Genomic DNA, 17,493 nt, shown 5'->3' with positions numbered 1-17,493 from the left:
TTTAGTTGTAAAATTAACCAATAATAATTTTAAAATATTTTATAGGCAAAGCTTATTTTAAATATGTTAACTGATGCGACTAGAGAAATTCATAAACTGATTCAGCGAATATGGAACGAAGAAGAAATGCCCATAGAATGGAGTGAATCTGTAATAATCCCGATCCACAAAAAAGGAGACAAAGAAACTTGTAGCAATTTTAGAGGAATATCCCTACTTAACTCAACTTACAAAATATTGTCTAAGATTTTATTGAACAGAATAAAACCGTATGCAGAAGAATTCATTGAAGACCATCAAGCTGGTTTCATCAGTGGACGCTCAACAACGGATCAAATTTTTGTGATTAGAGAGATAATATCAAAGTAATGGGAATATAATAAAGAGTGTTATATCCTGTTCATTGATTTTGTAAAAGCTTATGATACCATAAAAAGACCCAAACTCTGGGAAACAATGCAGAAAATTGGAATTCCCGACAAACTGATAAATTTGACAAAGATGTGTGTTGAAGGTTCCAAAAGTAAAGTTAAGATAGAAAATGAATACTCAGAAACCTTCCAAACCCATTCAGGGGTTAGACAAGGGGATGGACTTTCACCAATTCTTTTCAATATTGCAATAGAAGAAACCTTAAAAAGCACCAAACATATCGAAGCTAGAATAAACCTCGGATCTATAGTAAACACACTTGCTTTTGCGGATGATGTTGCATTAGTTGCAGAATCAAAAGAGGGCCTAGGTAAGCTTACTGAGATTATTATAAGGGAAGCAAATAAGATTGGACTTAAAATAAGTGAAGAGAAGTCAAAATATCTGAAAGTCGGAAGAACCCAAACAGGAGCTGAACCTTTTAGGGTCAATAACCATAATTTTGAAAGAGTAAACGAATTTAAATACCTCGGAGTCTCAGTTAACTGGAATAATGAAAGAGAAACAGAAATAGAAAAGAGACTGATTGCAGCAACCAAATGTTTCTGGGGCGTATCAAAAATATTTAGTTCAAAAATACTATCCAAAAACACAAAATTAAGAATCTATAAAACTTTAATTCAACCAGTGCTTTTATATGGTTCGGAAACCTGGACATTAACTAAAAATCATGAAAGCAAACTTATAATTTTTGAGAACAAAATTTTGAGGAAGATTTTCGGACCTATAAATGAAGAAGGTATGTGGCGAATAAGAAAAAACCGAGAGCTCCAAGAACTGTACAAAGAACCGGACATTGTAGCCATAGTGAAGAGTAGACGACTGAGATGGGCAGGCCATGTAGAAAGAAGGGAAGAAGAAAGTATGCTTAAGAAGATCGCCAATGGACAACCACGAGGCACTCGCCCGCTAGGAAGACCGAAGTTGAGATGGAGAGACCAAGTCCAGAAGGCAGCAGTGGAGGCAACTTGTTGGCGAGGCCAAAAAACCTTCTTAGGTTTGAGTGGCCAAGGAGGTAAGGTAAGGTAACTGATGTGGCACTTCTGACAAACCCCAGAACAGTCTTAACAGCAAGTTAACAGGCAGTCTTAGTAGCAAGTTATGAAATAGATGAAAAGTTATGTTTTTAAAATGTAATAAAATCTTACATTTTGTGGTGGAGGTGATGTGGGACCATTGATGGACATGCCAGCCATCTGAGAGTGTAGCTGGGGGGGCAGTGGTTGACCAGTGGGGGGAGGGGGGCCAGGGGGCATACCCCCACCTCTCAGAGGACCCCCGTGACCTCCAGGCCCAGGATGCGGGAACTGGAACAAGGTTAATATGTTATATAGATATTCGTACTAAAGAAAACTGAGAATAGAAGCAAATAAATCCATCACTTGTATTACTTTGAGGGGATGGCAAACAAAATTAAGCTTGTAACACTAATACAACAAATTTTAATTTTAATTTCATAGATTGAAGTAGGCCTACAGTAAGAAAAAAGCTATAAATATTTACATTAGTAGTAAAGCAAACTAGGCTATGATAGGCCTACCTTATTCTTTAAAATTAGATTTTTTTTAATGTTATTTTGCAAACTGAAGAGGTTTTATAAAAATGGAAAGAATTTTAAACTAGACTAGAAATTTTATTTTGATGCCGAGTGATCACTTAATAAATTATAAACTAATATAATATGGTAGCCTAACTAAAAACTTAACTAGGCTAACTTAACTTTAAAAAACACAACACTTAGGTAACACTTTCTCTTGTTTTTAGGACTTCTTCACTAATCAAAGTTTAGTTGGGCTGGGCATGTTTTGAGGAGGGATGAAAAATAATCTAAAACAAGTTTTAAAGAGGAAACCTGAACGATGACAACTGAGGGAATCCCCAGACACAGTAAAATGGAGGAGCCAAGTTATAACTAGTTCGGAGAGAATACGAGCAACTGAGGGAGACGCAGGATATTAAGAAGTGGAGGGACTTTTTTTGGTGCGACCAAATATCTATCTAGGAGTAGAAGTATAGTAGAACTTTAATAATTACGGTATCTGAATCTATTTGGACCAGAACACATGAGAATAATCAAACATTCGGATGATTTTTAACCGAATTTGGGGCGTTTTACAGAAAATAGGCCAAGTCAATCTGAGATTTTACTGTTGCGATTGCAGAGATCATCTGCAGTTTTCGAGTTGAAAAATTCCAATTTTCGTTGGTGTTTCAGGAGAAAACATTGATTTCAAGACCACAGAAAATATGTGAGATTTTACTGTAATCACAGAAAAGATTATATTGTGACTGTGGAAGGCAATGATAATGTCTACAACAAGACCGCGGAAGAAGTTTTTGCTGCGATTGCGGAGAGTTTCCATGACCGGGGGAGACATAATGATCATGAATGGCTACACGCACGTGGGATATATGTTACATTTTTCCATGGTTAAGGAGGACGATGATCATGTTTCTGTGACTGCAGGAGACAATGTTGATTTATGGAAGACCTCAGAAGGTATGCAAGATTTTGTTACAGTCGTGAAAAATGATGAGTTTTTTATTTTGCCGAGATCAAGGTTTCTGCCTTTTAACAAAGATTCTTGCTGTGGTTTTATGTTGTTCTTCAATTCTTTCTGTAAGCGATTCAGATAGTTGGAGTTTGGATATTCACAGAGGATACGCGTCCGGTAACCAGACGTGGATTAGGCGTCCGGTAGTGACGTCACCGGGTTGTGGGGTCCCGGAACGCCATTACCACAACGATACGATGAATGGTCAGCGTTGTTCGTGGTGTAGTGGATAGAGTGCTCTGCTGATATCCTAGAGGTCCCTGGTTCGAAACCCATCGGTTTCTTTAACTTTTTGTCACAGATTTTGCTTTGAATGTAATTTCTTCTTAACTGTACATCTTTTGTTAGAATTTTTGGCATTTAAAATTTTATGTTATGAAGAGAATTGAACCTTCATTTGATTTTTTTCACTATCAGCAAGTTTGGTTGGTTAGGTTACGTTATGACAGTAACTGCCGGACGCCTAATCCACGTCCGGTTACCGGACGCGTATCCTCTGCGTTGGATATTTGCAATTCTACTGTAAGTAGGACTTGTTGAGAGGTTAGATGAGAAAGAATTGAACCCTATAAATGAGTCCTATCCTAAAACCAAATATTATTGTGTGTTGCATAAAGTTTCTTGTGTATCATAGGATCTTGAAATCGTTTTCTCAAAGCAGGACTATTTCATTACGATAATCCCAACCTTGTTTTTTAATAAATAAATAAATAACATTTCTTTAATAGGGATACCCAGGAATGTTTCCTTTTAAATTTGTGAAATTAATTAAAACATTTAACCATCTAACGTTACATCATACTTTGCTACACGAATTACTGTATTTACTCACCCCATCACCAGAGGAAGGCTGAGGTCCTGAGGGTGGAGGCATCTGCTGAGTCATCGGAGGTCTCTGCATCGGCGGCATCCGCGGAGGGTACCCACCTTGGAACAAAACCAACAATATAACACATCTGTCTCACACCTCACACATAGGCCTAACCCTTAACATCAATCTCAAGTATATTTTATAAAAACAATCAGGAAGAAGGAATGGGTACACAGCTAACTTAGTAAAGAAATGAGTTCCCTGTGGTTGACAGTATACACAAATTTCACAACACAATTAATGATTCACTCCTTCAAGGGGCTTCTTCAGAAGAAGGTAGTAGGATGACAGTTACAAAACTGGCACTGTTTAAAATGTTTAAGATAGTCTTGCCAACACATCACTTACTAATCACTAAAAACTAAGGCTAGTCTGTAGGCCTATACATATATAAACATATACAATAGTCTAATTTACAAAATGTAGATTATGTTTGTTAAGTCATGGGTTAGGGGTAAGGTAGGGTTTATCTGACATTTAGAATTTGTGGTTTTCTTGAGTTTGTGACAAATTGGTAGGCTAAGGCCTCGGGTATGATACGAGCGGCAAGCGGTGTGAGCAGCACTGCTCTGACATTGGGCCTCATTTAGTTGCCTGTAAATTTGTTGAGGGTGGACCTGGAGACGTCCTGCACGTCTTCCACAATTTGCAATCTTAAACTAAACAGACACTTACATCAGGGTAAATTCGATGCGCGTTAGAAAAGTACTACTTGTATTGTAGCCACCACCACTTACGTTTCGCTCATGATGCCGCACGCCGCTTACATCGTAACTGAGTTTGGTTATAATTCCTATCTTCTTAGCATAGAGCTATTACATTGATTCTCTGGTAACGATTCCAGAGGTTTGGTAATCAAACAGTTGTCAAATTCCAGGCTTTGGGACGGGGCATGTTGGGATTCATGGGGGATCGGCCTTTTTTCTTATAAAGCTTAGCCATGTATTAACTTAGACGACCAAGACTGAATCAACTGAACCAAGACTTGTCATCTTGTAGTAGAATCTGAAGCTCTTTTCTGTCTTGTTTATGTTGGTGACAATAAGGGATAGTGAACAAAAATGTTATTCTCTATTTTTAAGGTTAGTTTTATGATTTATGCTTTAATTTTTTATTACAAAACAAAAGCAAGAGCTATTGTTTAAAATTAGACAATTTCATTTGGATAAACTGGCATTGAAATACCTGAGATAATAAGAAAAAAAATTGAAAACAAGACCACACCTCTAGCACCTTCACTGCAGATGACAAGTAATCTCGTCACTGCTAGTGCTTTCCAGTGGTGCGCGACAAGTATACTCGTCAAAAAACTATTGTTCCAATGCGAGGTTAGCCACTGCCTTGATACGTTGTTTCCCTTGCCGCTTATTGTGCCAGTGTTGTACTTCAATCTGGTATAGTTTATTATCTGATCCGACTAGCCTATTTTATTTGTGGTAGGGACGGTAACAAGTTTATTGTAGTGTGGGGTTTAGGCTTGAATCTAATAACATGCAAAAGAATAACGTTAATGAATGTACTGTAGCATTGTGGAAGGAACCTAACCTCAAAATTGTGCTTAACCGCTTTTTTGTGGTATTTTTTTATGGAGTATCCAGGTAATTCACCCCTTCTTTTTCCATTCGCAGCAGTATTGCTTAGTGGTGCTTCTGTTGGGCTCTTGTTAAACTAAGTCCACGACGTCTTGTAATACGACTGAGACACAGTTTATGCCTCTTATTTGGATGAAACTAAATTTGAACGTTTCCGCGCACTCGTCCACGGAGCCAGGGCCGGCTCCAGGGGTGGGCGGACCGGGTGGTCGCCCAGGGCGGTGGGGCCGGGGCGGTGGGGCCGGGGCAGTGGGGCCGGGGCAGCGGAGCCGGGGTGGCCGCGGCGGAGCCGGGGTGGCCGCGGCGGAGCCGTGGCGGGAAAGCCGGGGTGGTGGAACTGGGGCGGCAGAGCCAGGGCAACAAACAAATTTTAGGGAACAGTAAATTTTTAATACGAATAAAATAACAAATTCATCAAGTAAATGTGAAGAGTACAATTATCTATATTACATTTTACGCAAAGAACAAGCCTAAGAAGATAAACGGGAATTCAAACATCGATTTAAAATTATAATTTAAGGCCAAATATAAAAACAAACCACTCGGCTTTTGTATCGAACAACCGTCGCCACCACGTTACGACGTTACCCAGGACGAGTGACAGCGTCAAAGCAACATTGCAGCAGTTGGGATTGACCTCGACTTATTCCTCTCTCTCTCTCTCTCTCTCTCTCTCTCTCTCTGCCCCCTCCCACGACGTTGTGTTTACTTTATTATTGATTATTTTGGTAGCATGGGCTTCCCTTCCCTCTGAGAGAGAGGAGTTGCAAAAATGAGATATTTTGCAACTTTTAATCTAAACAATGTCGTAATTTGCTTCAAAAATTAATAACATTGCCGTTTTGGGGGAAATCCAAGATGGCCGAAAGTCCTGCCGACTCTTAGGTCAGATTTTAAACAAACACCAAAAAAAAATTGATTTTTGCAACTGTAAACATAAACCAGCTTATGAAATGAAAATAATTTCAAAATGTACAATTTATACTTAGAAACCTTAGTACATAATAAGGTCAGAGTTCAGGGAGACACCATAATTCGGCGATCGCTCAAGGAAGGGGTGGAGCCCAGGAGTAAACAATTAGGCGGGACAGTGGCGTAGATACGGGGGGGGGGGGGGATCAGGGGGATATATCCCCCCTTCAACCTATAATGGGTAAAAAAATTGTAATAACATTTAAAAACAATGTTTAACGTATTATGCAATGAAATAGTGAACCTTTTTAATTTTACTTCTATTGTATTAAGCTTGTTTTTCGAAAGTATACTTTCAATATCAATAAATCGTAAATAAACTGCAATGCCAGTGAAAGTAGTATGGTTTTTGCGCGCGAAACAGAGTACAGAAGTACAGACACAATTCACGGAAGGTCAACAGCCTTAGCCTATCCGCCCCTGCCCCTACCACCACCACTTCACCTTTTACACCTACCTGAAATTAATCGTTTTAACGTGAGCAATAAAATAGTGAATCAAATGCCATGCCTACCACCCATCGACACCCTCCTCCTCTACCCTGTCACCCACACTACGCACTACGTGTGAGCTGTCGTCTGGTGTTAATTATTGTGCCAGTGTGTTTTTATGATTTTCGTATTCTGTGGTGTCTCATAAGAGTTATTTTATGTCGAAACAAAGTAAACTGATCGGGTTTTTCGCCCCGAAAAGAAAAATTTGATGGCGCTAGCTGATGTGGCAATGGGACAACGAAGTTAAGTGATTTTAGTACTCACCTTCGAAATAAAATTTTTTAATTAGGCCAAGTCCCGTTAACATATTAATCAAAATATTCAGTGTTAAAGGATAGAGAAACATAACGTTAAATGTTATCATATAACGAAAAGCCTAGCCTAAGTACTTAATTGCATAAAATTTTATTAAGCATTAAAACCAGATTTAACTTCCTAAACGCTTAAAAATAGTGTTTAGAGAAGTTATTTTTCTCTAATTTTCTGGGGAAGGACCCCTGGAACCCCCCTTCCTTGCTGGGGGATATACCATGCCCCCCAGATCCCCTGGGGGCGGCGCTCGCCGATCTCGCCCAGGGCGGCAAAGTCCCTAGGGCCGTGCCTGCACGCAGCGCATTAGATGTTTTCGCCACCGTCAGCGGTTGGCTATCGAGCAGCCTCATTGAACATGCTACAGAACTGTCATTAGAATTGTCTTTTTTTATTTATAAGGATGACAAACCTACTAAGGGAGTATCTATGTTTAATCTATGGTCTCACCTGGTTGAGCCGGACCATTCTGAGGAGGCTGAGGTCTATACTGGGGTGGGCCCTGTGCAGGACCAGGGTAGCCACCATAACCTGGCTGAGGGTTCAACTGTTGAGGGTGTGGGGGTTGTGACATATACTGAGGATTCATACTGCAACAAACAGACAAACGTTACTACTGTGGCTGTTTACCTATGGATACACATTTTGTTCATTTTTTGGTAGGATTTAAGCATTCAATGTGATTCATAAGCCTAGATCAGTTTAATTTTTGAAGGGAAGCTACCTAAAAGTTTTAATCATAACACACTGCCAAAAACAAAATTGCTATGTTATTGGCCCGCTAACAATTAATTCTAAATTTAAGTAAAAAGAACTGATATTTAATGTGATTCAAGGATAAAAATTATGGATGTGTCAATTCTCAATGCCACCTATTCTTGGACATTATTATCTGTATCAACAGTAAACAGGAATATTTGAATATATAATTCAATAAAAAAATTTGACAGTCAAAATGTTGCACACCAAACTCCATTTGTGCATGAAAAATAAAACTGTCTAAACATTATTTCCAGCATGAGAATATGCAAAGATATATTGCACAGTAGACAATCCAATTGCAGACGTCCGGCTAGTGTTTGGCCGACACAAAATTATGGTACTGGTTCTGGAATTGTGTATATCATTGCAATACGGTACCTCATAAGCAGTTAAGAAAACCAAACATTGTCTTTCTAGTACAAAAATATCGAGCTGATAAAGCATACATTTTTTGTCGTGTTATCAATCATTCAGCCAACTAAAAAGAAGATTCTACTTAAAACTTTTTACTATTTTGTATACGAGTGTAGTCCTAATATTTAACCCATTTGCATTGGATGACGTACCAGTACGTCAAGTCAGTAATGTACAGTATCACAGCTGACGTACTGGTACGTCATCCATGAAATTTGAAAATTCGGTTTTTTAAAAAAATGAACCATTTATATTTACAATATATACATATAATATTTAAATTTTGTTTATCAAAATATTATGTTCCTTCAATGATTTCATATTTACGTAATACAGGCAGCTAATTAACTATTTTTATGAAAAGTATGAAAAATAGTGAAAACGTGTCCTAAATACATATACAAATATAAAATATATATATACATTATATGTTTTATATTATTTTCAACTATAAAATACTATAATAAAAAATAAAAAATAGCCAAATATTTTTCAGGCAAATTGCAAGGTTAATTGGCTTTTATAGCTACCCGAACATCAAATTTTCATTGCCACAAGCGGAAGGGGCAATATGATGAAATGTAGACCTTTGACAATCCTGTGATTGGGCGATTGGTAACCACGAATGTTTTGTGCAAATCCTATGTGAGTGGTCTAAACTGTCTGGTTTCGAGTACATGTAGTTCTCCGCCCTTCTCTGTATGAGTCTACTCAAAAAACGAGTGGACTTGAACGTAATTTGGATTTGACTCATGTGAGTCCGGCGCTGACTGAGAGAGACTCATTGCCTCATGTCGATGTGTTGCTAGCCTAGTATTTAGCGTCTTGGACTTCGGTGCAGGAGGGACGGGTTCGATTCCCCGCACACCCACAACCAGTGTTGGCAGATTGACCAGTGTAAATTATCGTTCAACCAGTCCAGGGTTTGGACCACTTTCCCTAAAAGCGTTTAGGTACTTCCTAATCTAATTCCTCCAGTAAAATGCTACCGTCATAGAAAAGGAGTTAAAGAAAAAACAAGTCACAAAAAAACAGACTCGCATTCTCGTTGTACTCAACTTCCCTACACTCATTATCACGTTGTACTCAACTTCCCTACACTCATTATCTCGTTATACTCAACTTCCCTACACTCATTAGACTCAATGACGACATTTGAGACATTTAGACAATTAATTATTTCAAATGCTTTTAATTGTAGCCTAGTGATCTTTCTTTTTGTATTAGGCTATGAGCATAAACAACACTCGAATGTTAGGCCTATAATAAAAATTTTCTTTTGATATTTGTTTGTAATATCTTTATTTAACTCAAGACTGTATTGCATAATGGAAAAAAATATGGCATAATAAACTTTACTATGAGCTATTTTTTAGAATTAATTGTAACTTATTTCTTAAAACATACATCTGGAAACAAGTTGTATGTAGGCTAATTTTTTGCTACCATTTCAATATGAGGTTTCTATGTCATATTTTTATCGATATTTAAGCCTAAAAATGTTGTCTATTCGACAAAAGCTAAGATATCATTTTTATAGGGGGGGGGGGCGGCTACGGTAATTAAACTAATACCGTTTGCTTATTTTGTAGTGTAGCCTAATAATAATACATAATCGTACTCCGCAATCGCTGCAAAAGCGTACATTTTTCATTTGCGATAGTATAAGCTCGCGGCATGACTCAGCCAACTGTCTTTAAAAGACTCTGAATTTTGGTAAAAATCTGATCCTAATGAGGTCCGGTCCCAATTGATTCGGATAGTTGGAGTTCTACTGTATTACCGAAAACATAAAGCTTTCAACTTTGGAGTATTATTGCAAAGTACCGGTATTCCTTATCTCTTACTACATGTATAAAACAGTTTGATTTTGACCTGAAAAAAGCGTTATAACCTCTAATACAGCAGTCCATAGGTTGACAGGTATCATTAATAATGCACATCACATACTGTTAATTGAAGGAGGAAGTGTTTGGCAATTTTGTTTGAGTAGGCTGGTGCTGTTAAACAATAACTTGTTGTTCTGACCTACAGAAGGCTGTTGCTTTAAGTAGGCCAGTGCACTATTACCTTATTACCTCCTATTCGTCTTTGACCAGCCAGTGCTGGATAGACAGCGTCAAAACAATAAAAATAAAACTTTCTTCAATAAAACATATATTTACAGCTTAAACTTTAGATGGTGGTGGGCGGTCAAGAGTTGATGCTACCTCAAAATTCAAATTGTCAACTGAGTAGAACGGGTTTTGCAGGAGGAGCTCCTTGATCCTTTCCTTGAATAATTTAGGCTCTAGCTCTCTCAGGTGGAGTGGCAGGACATTGAACATATTTACAGCAACTGCAGGGAAGCTATCTCTTGTCAGGGACAGTCTATATCGCTGGGTATTCAGCTTCTGTTGCTCCTCTAACGTTATAGGTGTGGAGCTGGCCTCGGAGTTCAAAATTGTTCAGGTTGGTTTTAATGTGAACAACACAGGTGGGAGACAACATGTCGTGGGAGACAATGTCAGAGGCTTTCGACAGGTCGCAAAGGACCACAGCCATTGACTGTCTATTTTCAAAGGAGTCCAATACCTCACTGATCAAGGAGATGAGGGCTGTTGTTGTTGATCTCAAATTCCGAAACCCGTGTTGGTAGGCTGTAAAATAGTTATTTCCTTAAAAATGGTCGACAATCTGTCTCTGACGAATCTTCTCTACAATCTTCCCTACAGTCGGGATTATTGAGATTGGTCGATGGCTTGAGGTAAGGTTGGCGTCCCCTTTTTTGAAAATAGTCCTTGAGATTTTAAGGCAGTCTGGGAAAACACCCACCCGCAGACACCTGTTTATCACCTTCGACAGAGGCAGCGACTCTTGATTTCTCCAATCCGGTTACCAGCTGCTTGTAATGAAGTGTTTCAGAAGACCTGAGGTAAACACCAGGAAAGGTACTCGGTGACATGAGGGAAAAGCACTGAGGGAAAGTGCTGAGGAAAAAGGGCCCAGTGCTTTCGCCGGGGGCCGGTACTGGGTACTTCCCCCCACCCTCCAAGCACTTTCTGGCCCTATATAAGGAGCATCCTTGGGAGACTTCGTGAGTTGGGCCTCCGGGCTCACCCCCGCCGGTAGGCGCCACCGGTGGATCCCTTCCCCCGCACTAGAGGCGTGTTGAGCTCGGTGCATCCCGTCCCCCAGCACTAGAGGCGTGTTGAGCTCGGTGCATCCCGTTCCCCCGCACTAGAGGCGTGTTGAGCTCGGTGCATCCCGTTCCCCAGCACTAGAGGCGTGTTGAGCTCGGTGCATCCCGTTCCCCAGCACTAGAAGCGTGTTGAGCTCGGTGCATCCCGTTCCCCAGCACTAGAGGCGTGTTGAGCTCGGTGCTTCCCGTTCCCCAGCACTAGAGGCGTGTTGAGCTCGGTGCTTCCCGTCCCCGCACTAGAGGCGTGTTGAGCTCGGTGATTCCCGTTCCCCGCACTAGAGACGTGTTGAGCTCGGTGTATCCCGTCCCCCAGCACTAGAGGCGTGTTGAGCTCGGTGCTTCCCGTTCCCCCGCACTAGAGGCGTGTTGAGCTCGGTGCATCCCGTTCCCCAGCACTAGAGGCGTGTTGAGCTCGGTGCATCCCGTTCCCCAGCACTAGAGGCGTGTTGAGCTCGGTGCTTCCCGTTCCCCAGCACTAGAGGCGTGTTGAGCTCGGTGCTTCCCGTTCCCCCACACTAGAGAAGTGTTGAGCTCGGTGATTCCCGTTCCCCGCACTAGAGGCGTGTTGAGCTCGGTGTATCCCGTCCCCCAGCACTAGAGGCGTGTTGAGCTCGGTGCTTTCCGTTCCCCGCACTAGAGGCGTGTTGAGCTCGGTGCATCCCGTCCCCCAGCACTAGAGGCGTGTTGAGCTCGGTGCTTCCCGTTCCCCGCACTAGAGGCGTGTTGAGCTCGGTGTATCCCGTCCCCCAGCACTAGAGGCGTGTTGAGCTCGGTGCTTCCCGTTCCCCGCACTAGAGGCGTGTTGAGCTCGGTGCATCCCGTCCCCCAGCACTAGAGGCGTGTTGAGCTCGGTGCTTCCCGTTCCCCGCCCTAGAGGCGTGTTGAGCCCGGTACATTCCGTTCCTGTACTAGAGGCGTGTTGAGCCCGGTACATTCCGTTCCGGCACTAGAGGCGTGTTGAGCCCGGTGCAGCTGGTTGGCGTGTTGAGCCCCAGCATCCGTTTTATTTCAGTTTAAGTCCCCGGTGGCCAATGGAGCTGCCTCCCGGGACCATGAATCAGTCTGGAGGGGGATTAAGAGGCCCACCTTTACTATGTAAGATCGTGTGGAGCTGCTGCGTTTGGGCTCTGGTTGGTGAGTCGCCCAGCACTTCCCGAGACGGAGCCAGTTAGAGGACTGCAGGAGCTGGGAGAAGAGGACTGCAGGAGCCGAGAGGAGAGGACTGCAGGAGCCGAAAGAAGAGAACTGCATGAGCCGAGGAGAGGACTACAGGAGCCAAGGAGAGGACTGCAGGAGCCGAGAGAAAAGGTCTGCCGGAGCCGAGAGGAGAAGTCTGTAGAGCCGTGCTGTTAGGACTCCTGAGAGCCGTGGAGCAAGTGGGAGAAGCCACAGGTTGGGCTTCACGAACAGAAGAGATTTGTATATATTGTATATAGTTTTTGTGTAAATAGTCCTGAAATAATAAATGTGTTGTAATCCATGCAAGTGTTCAGTCAATCTGAGTCCTAAAATCCCCGAAAAGGTCTGAATGCTATACAATGGTAAAAACCTGAGAAATTACGTTACATGCTTTTCTGCCTATGTCTTTAACTGAGTTGACAAAGAACTGGTTATAGTCATCTGGACTAGAGACTTTGTTGACTACTTCATTTTTCTTTCTCGAGTCATTTATCACTGACCATGCAGCCTTACATTGGTTTAGGGAACTCTGGATGTGTACTATGGTTGCTCTTTTTTTGCGTCGTTTACCTGGCATTTGTAATCACGCTTCGTTTTTAGATACAGAGAGTAAAGTTTGTCCCTTGCATTAGGAGATTGTTCGGCCTTATATTTATCAAAGATCCATTTTATATAAGCCCTGACCCTGCCTAGCTCGGGTGTATACCAGCCCTTGGCACTGCATGCGAATACCCTTGAGGCGAATAGGGGTGCACACTTGATCAAGGGTTAGTTTAGTGTGGAGTGGTAGGTGTGGTTCACCGGAGGACAGGACAGGGTCCTGCTGGGGGAGCTGGAGCCCAAGGCCTTGGGTCCAGGTAAGGCAATGTTAAGGGTTTTCCAAATTGGGGTTTCAGTTTCCAACTAAATGATTTATACAGTTCCAGTCTACTCTACCTTTTTGATTGTTGGTTTATTTTTGTGTTCTTTGTGTTGTTTTAAGTAATTAATGAAGTTGGGTTTTGTAACCGAGTGCTGAGTTTAATTCCTGAGCTATGTCACCCAAAGTAACAGTGAGTGCCTCAAGTAAAGGACCGACCGTTAGGCCTACAAGGTTAAATTGTTTCAACAGCACCAGCCTACTCACACAACATTGCCCAACGCGTCCTCCTTCCATTACAGTACCATAGCCTAAATTAGGACTGATAATATATTTATTGTTTATCTTATGGTTACCTAATGTAAAAAGTGTTAGGCCTACTACCAGATGATTTTCAAATTGCCGAATCAGAGTTGTTGAGGTACCGTACCTAGTCACTTCAAGTTGATGACGTATGATTGAGAACAATCATGCTTATGCCTACTTCAACCACGGTTCATTTCACTTGTAAATTAAATGTCATCCATCCTACCTTGTTTATTCAAACATCGTACATTTGGATGGTGATATCATCTATGGTGAACAATAATGGCATTTGGATTGTTTGTTTTACATAAACTTACTGTTAAGTCACCAATAAACAGCTGTTCGCTCCCACATAAACAGTACATTCCTTGCTGCCAGAACTTGGACAAACCGCTTAATGAACCTCAAATTGGTTTTTATCTTTTCTTAATTTTTCGAACACTTTAAGGTTACTTAGAATTATTTCTGACAAAACATTTTCAGACTCAGCGCTACAAAAGTTTGTGGACACAAGAAAATAACATTTCCAATCTGTGAAAGTAACTTATAGGCCCAAGTTAACTTGGGCTAGCCTATTCACCAAACTCAATATTGTTTACTTACTAGAGCGATTATTATGAGTTATGAAACCCCTTAAGTAAGTTATAGCTTATTTAATGTAGCCAGATAACACAGCATAATTCATATTCTAGGCTTAACTGGCATAAATATGCCTAGGGCTGGGCATAAATAAACTAGGGCTAACTGTAGGCTAGGTAACAGATTAAGAACTGGTGTTGTCGCCTTTCAAGTTTGATCAAAATACTATTCCAACAAGTAAGCCTAATTTTAATCAAAGAAAAGTAGTTACCCATATGCATAAGAAAAGAATCGAGGGAAGTGTACATAAAAATTAAAAGGACTGGATTAGTAGTATCAATTTGGGAAGCAAGTATTGATGTCACATCAAACTAAAACAAATTATGCCCAATAACAACAATATTAAGCAATATAAACTAATAAACAGTAAGCACTTCACAACACTCACTTTTTGGCGACTCTAATATCTCTTAATAAATTGTAATATTGGCATATCTACTTAAAATATTTAATAAATATCATCGGACTCAATCACAACACGTAATTTTGACATAAACAGCTGCTCTTCTGCCACGTAAGGTCGTTCTGCACATGCGCACTGAAAGCCACGTCAAAACTGCCACTTTAACAGATAATTAGATTTAGTTGAATAATACACCCTATCAGTACTATAACAAAATCTAAGTCGATGAATCCTAATTGGCTTAGTCCACTATATATTACCACTCAATAATGATTGAAAAGTTAGATTTAGGATAAAATATATTTAATATACTGGGGAGGATATGAAGCTTACATACTTTTAATCTCTTAATTACCTTAATTACCTCCTCCTTGACCGAGACCAGCAGAGCCGGATAGGTTGCGTCAAATTTCTATTTACACTATATACATAAAAACTTCCATATATACATATACTATATACATTAAAAATAGTCTTGTAGGCTGTAGTATGGTTTCTCCCTCAACAAGTTCTTCAGAGCTGTACGAAAGGCCGTTCCCCCTTGGTTTTTGATTGACGTAGGCAGGTGGTTGTAAATCTTCAGGGCAAGCGTTGGGAAAGAGTTTTTGGTTTTAGACAGCCGACAGAAAGGCATGTCCAGGTCGGAGCGATGTCCTGTACCATGGCTATGAACAGTATTTCTTGTAGGGAATTTATGTAGGTTTGCCTTCACATGGTCGGCTGATAAAAAAATGTAATGACTGGTAATTAATAGTTAAAATACCGGTGCTGACAAACAGAGGTTTGCAATGGTCATTTCTGTTACTAGAATTTAAAATACGTACTGTTTTTTTCTTTTTTCTGCAATTTGAGAAGTTCATGACATGATATGGTGCATGGCCCCGGAGAAGGAGACCATAGCTTAAAATACTATGGAACAGAGCGTGGTACACTATACCTTATTATTACCTTTTTTACCTTATGACCAAAGCTGAGTTGTTGACCAGCATAGCTGGATAAACTGCGTCAATTTTTTAAAATATAAATATTAATTATTTTACTTAAAAATAAAACTTTTATCTTTCAAGAAAATAAATTTGAAAGTTTCAAAAATAAAAACTTGGCGGGTGACTACGGAGGTGATTGTGAATTTTTGTCGATCGTTGGCCAACGGTATGTTTTGGCACTCAGTCTTACGGTTGGCCAACCAACCAATTTTTGCGGAAGGGCCAACCATCCCATATTGGGCCTAAACATAAAAACACAAAATAATAAAGATTTTGTATGAAAAACATAATTATGACTTGAGTAAATTAATTAAATAGTTCATAAAAACTTATTTTGAAAAAAAGCGGGATAAATTATTTTGGAAGAACGGGTCTCGAACCCGGTACCTTCGCCTTGTGAGCCTCACGCCTAACCTCTGAGCTAACTGTGCTTGTTTATTATGGGTGTTTTCAAGTGGTAGAAGAGTAGCCAACAGGTGCAATGGTCACAATACTTAAAATATTTTTGATGATACAGTAATATATGATTCTGTTTTAGGCCTCAAGTAGTTGAATTGTTTTTCTGGTAGTTGGAGAGGATACTCTAGTATTTGAATATAGATTATTTAATTTTTACCATTAGATTAGTAGGCTACTGTTATAATTGATTGTTATATAATTAATTAATCTTTCCCCTATAACAATTAAAAATTTGCTTAAATAAGTTAAAGAATATTGTTTAAAAAAAATGGAATTATAATAATCATTATATGTTAAGCAGGTGTTCGGTGTTCCCCACTGTATCTAGTATCATATCATCTGACTACTAATTATAGACCCAAATTTTTACAATATTTGTCTTATGCCTATATTCTGCTGACATAACAAAATATGTACTTTTAAATAAATCAGTTCTTTAAAATTCGTTTTAGAATGTTTTATACTTAAACCCAACGAAGGCCCAACGAATACCAGCTTCCGTTGGGCCAACGTTGGCAAATCGTTAAAATTTCTGCCAACTACTATATTAATTAATTTCCCAACCGTGCCGACCATTTCCCAACGTTGGGCCAACGATGTGTGCTACTTGGGGTTAGTACTTCTCACGCCATTGTAGATTTTAGGTTTTATCCAGGTGAAACTGAAACTGTCAAAAAAACTTCCAAGTCATCTGTTAGTTAGTATAGACATTCAGACCAGTGACGTAAGACGTAATAGTGTGTGTGTTTATGATCGACAACGTTTCCATTCTTATACTGGTAGAAAAAGATTGTGAGTTTGAAAGAAATAATTATTGCTGCCAAAGACTAATTATTAGTGTCGTTGTCGTAGGCTAATTAAGACCAACAGTCTGTCGGTGGCTCGCATTAACTACAACGATTTCAATTTGAATCCTGGTGACAACTTCATGGGGGATAGAATTTATAGTTGTATCGGGTCACCATCAATCAATAGTCCAAGCTACTGCTCAAAATTAACATACAGGCAACAAAATGGGTAATATAACCACTAGTACAGTAGTTCAAGCTCTTGAATTACATTAATTGCCTTTATTGTTAT

General features: G+C 40.0%; 1 protein-coding gene across 3 annotated transcripts in view; it reads right to left on the bottom strand.

Annotated features, from left to right (window-relative positions):
- Nucleotides 1-15,095, bottom strand: part of LOC128988849 (protein transport protein Sec24C) — a 35,163-nt gene extending 20,068 nt beyond the window's left edge. Inside the window, exons 1-4 of one of the 3 annotated variants that reach the window (XM_054410569.1) lie at nucleotides 14,954-15,095; nucleotides 7,676-7,815; nucleotides 3,820-3,914; nucleotides 1,581-1,739 (exon numbers count right to left, since the gene is read on the bottom strand). In XM_054410569.1, coding sequence (XP_054266544.1) covers nucleotides 1,581-1,739; nucleotides 3,820-3,914; nucleotides 7,676-7,814 — 393 coding nt within the window. In that variant the 5' untranslated portion in view covers nucleotide 7,815; nucleotides 14,954-15,095. Of the gene's footprint in view, nucleotides 1-1,580; nucleotides 1,740-3,819; nucleotides 3,915-7,675; nucleotides 7,816-14,776; nucleotides 14,891-14,953 lie in introns of those variants that run through there. The other 2 variants (XM_054410577.1, XM_054410560.1) reach the window with 2 other exon arrangements.
- Between the last annotated feature and the right edge of the window lie 2,398 nt (nucleotides 15,096-17,493).

This window comes from Macrosteles quadrilineatus, unplaced genomic scaffold, assembly GCF_028750875.1.
Source record: "Macrosteles quadrilineatus isolate MER2022 unplaced genomic scaffold, UCM_ALF_1.0 Scaffold_1__1_contigs__length_201487025, whole genome shotgun sequence".
Taxonomy (NCBI): Eukaryota; Metazoa; Arthropoda; class Insecta; order Hemiptera; family Cicadellidae; genus Macrosteles; species Macrosteles quadrilineatus.
This window is presented reverse-complemented; position numbering and strand designations above follow the sequence as displayed.